The 2,358-nt window shown below is 56.5% G+C and overlaps 1 protein-coding gene across 2 annotated transcripts in view; it reads right to left on the reverse strand.

Annotated features, from left to right (window-relative positions):
* The window catches only part of FFAR4 (free fatty acid receptor 4), a 19,452-nt gene extending 18,113 nt beyond the window's left edge, over positions 1 to 1,339 (reverse strand). For both annotated transcript variants that reach the window (XM_077780712.1, XM_077780721.1), the window contains exon 1: positions 773 to 1,339. In XM_077780712.1, the coding sequence (XP_077636838.1) occupies positions 773 to 1,339 (567 nt within the window). The remainder of the gene's footprint in view (positions 1 to 772) is intronic.
* Positions 1,340 to 2,358: the final 1,019 nt, after the last annotated feature.

Consider the following 2,358-nt stretch of genomic DNA (forward strand, 5'->3'; position numbering starts at 1 on the left):
GGTCCTAATGACAAACTCTGGGCATACTGCTCAGAATAAAGCTCACCTAGCAGCCTCTGGAATTTGCAGAATGTTTCGGGCACCCAGGGTACTCTGAAGCCCCCTATCATCCAAGGCTCCCAGGGCAAGGTCCTGTGGTCTAGTGTAATCCTTCTGTCTTGCAGTTGGAAAAACTGAGGCCCAGGGAGAGGAAGTCACAACACCCCTAGCGGCAGCGTTGGGTCTGGGTCCCTGGGTCTCCCATGCCCTTTCTCCCTGTCTCTGCAAAGCAGGACGCTTACCCAGCCTGTACTGAATCAGTTGTGCACCGTCTCTGCTCCAACTGGCACTAAGGATGAGATACCCTGAGCAAGTCATTCCCCTGTGTGCCTTAGCTTCTTCATATGTAGACGTGAGCACCTTGCCAGAAAGCAGAGTTCAATATACGGCAATGTGATTAGCCATTCCAGATCCTCGAAATTCCATCTGGCTGGCCGCTAAGCTCCCCGTTATTTCACTAACCTCGAAATGAAGAGGGCACTTTACAGGCATTTGGGGGACTCCACTTACAAGGTTTTGGAGGGCGTTTGTGGGACCTACGTCGCTGCAGTGAAATTTAAGAGTTCAAACTTCAGAGCGCCAGGCACAGAGTCACAACGATTAAGCGCAACAAATGGCCCATTATTGTTTTGTTGTCTTTGTTATCCATCGACCCAGGTCACCGTTTCCGTCGGATCCCCTCCTTGGCAGCCCGCCCCAGACACCTGCGGGGCACGCACCGCCCTGAGCTCACCTGGTCCCGGCCGGAGAGCCGCTGCGGAACGACTTGGAAGAAGACGCAGAGGGGCAGCGCGGCCAGCGCCGAATAGCCCCAGATGAGCGCCAGCAGCGCGGCCCTCGCCCGCCGCCCCAGGCCCCGCACGCCCCTCTGCAGGCGAACGATGCACACCATGCGCTCCAGACTGACGGCCGCCAACGTGAGGATGGTGACGCTGCCGCTCAAGCTCATCACGTAGAAGAGCAGGTGGCAGGCGACCGGGCCCAGCAGCCAGGCCTCAGTCCATCGCACGGCCAGCACGGGCGGGATGGCGCTGGTGAAGAGCAGGTCGGCGCAGAAGAGGTTGAGCACCAGGCAGGCGGTGGTGCCGCGGCGCCGTCGGCGCGCCACCAGCACCAAGGCGCACACGTTGCCCAACAGCGACACCGCAAAGATGAGCACCAGCACGACCGTCTCCACAGCGGTCAGCACCAGCCGGTGGTCGCCTTTGACGTCGGAGAAGAATGGAAAGCGGGTGCGGTTGGCTCGCTCCAGGCTGCGGGGGGACCCGGTGCCCGCCGCCTGCGCGCACTCAGGGGACATGCCCTGCGCCCGGCGGCCGGCAGCCGTCTGCGAGCGCGCTCATCTGGGAGGCGACAGAGCGCCAAGGCGGGGAAAGAGGGAGGGAGGCGGTTGCGACATCTCTGGCCCCCTCCCGCCGCCGGAGCGCCGGCGCTGGGCGTTGTGACCTGAGCCTGGGAAGCGCGGGAACGAGGAAACGCCAGGCGTCGCCGCTGGAAACACCCTGGCCAGGCGAGAGGAGGCGGCCGCTGCGGAGGCCTCACGCCCTCGGACTGTAGGCGAGCGCCGAGGGCCCTGGAAACCCCAGCTGGAGAACCCCCCAGAACCCCTGCAAGGCCTCCCCAGCTTCCTCATCCTCCAGGGCATCCAGTGTTCGAAATCTTTAATCTACCAATTTAAGTACAATTGATTTAAGAGTGTCAGAGCTGGACTTGGACTTTGGAGATCTTTCTGTCCTGTGTTGCCCAGACTTCATCAAAGAAGTCCCACGGGTCTGCGGGTGGCTTCCCAAGCACTTTGCAAGGGGCCCGTAACATTTTAAGGTGGGGGAGGGAATAGTTTGTTTTAGCATTGCTTAGTAACATGTAACATTGGGTGGATTATTTTATTTCTCTGTTCTCCAGGTTTTTCTTTTCATCTATAAAATGGGAATAAAATATCTCATTGGGTAATTGTAAGGATTATATAAATAAATTAACACTTGGCATATAGTAATTGCTCCTGAAAATGTCATCAATTATTAGTTACTATAATAAAAATGCATGTAANCAAACTCTCCAAGACCTTCAGGTGTACACACAGGCTGTGAATGTGTGTCAGGCACCCCAGTTTGAGAAGCACTAGGCAATCCAATCCCCTTACAGATAAGGCAACTGAGGCATAGCAAAAAGTGACTTGTCCAAGGTGGCTCCTGATTAGTAATAACAACCAGGTCCCCTGCCCCTGTCCCACCCCTTCCCACCACACCCATAGTGTCTAGTTTTCTGTTATAGTAAAGTAGGCAGTTAGAGAATGAAAAATGTGCTTGTGGCCCTAGACCC

Source organism: Crocuta crocuta, unplaced genomic scaffold (assembly GCF_008692635.1).
Source record: "Crocuta crocuta isolate KB4526 unplaced genomic scaffold, BGI_CrCroc_1.0 scaffold170, whole genome shotgun sequence".
NCBI classification, from domain to species: Eukaryota; Metazoa; Chordata; class Mammalia; order Carnivora; family Hyaenidae; genus Crocuta; species Crocuta crocuta.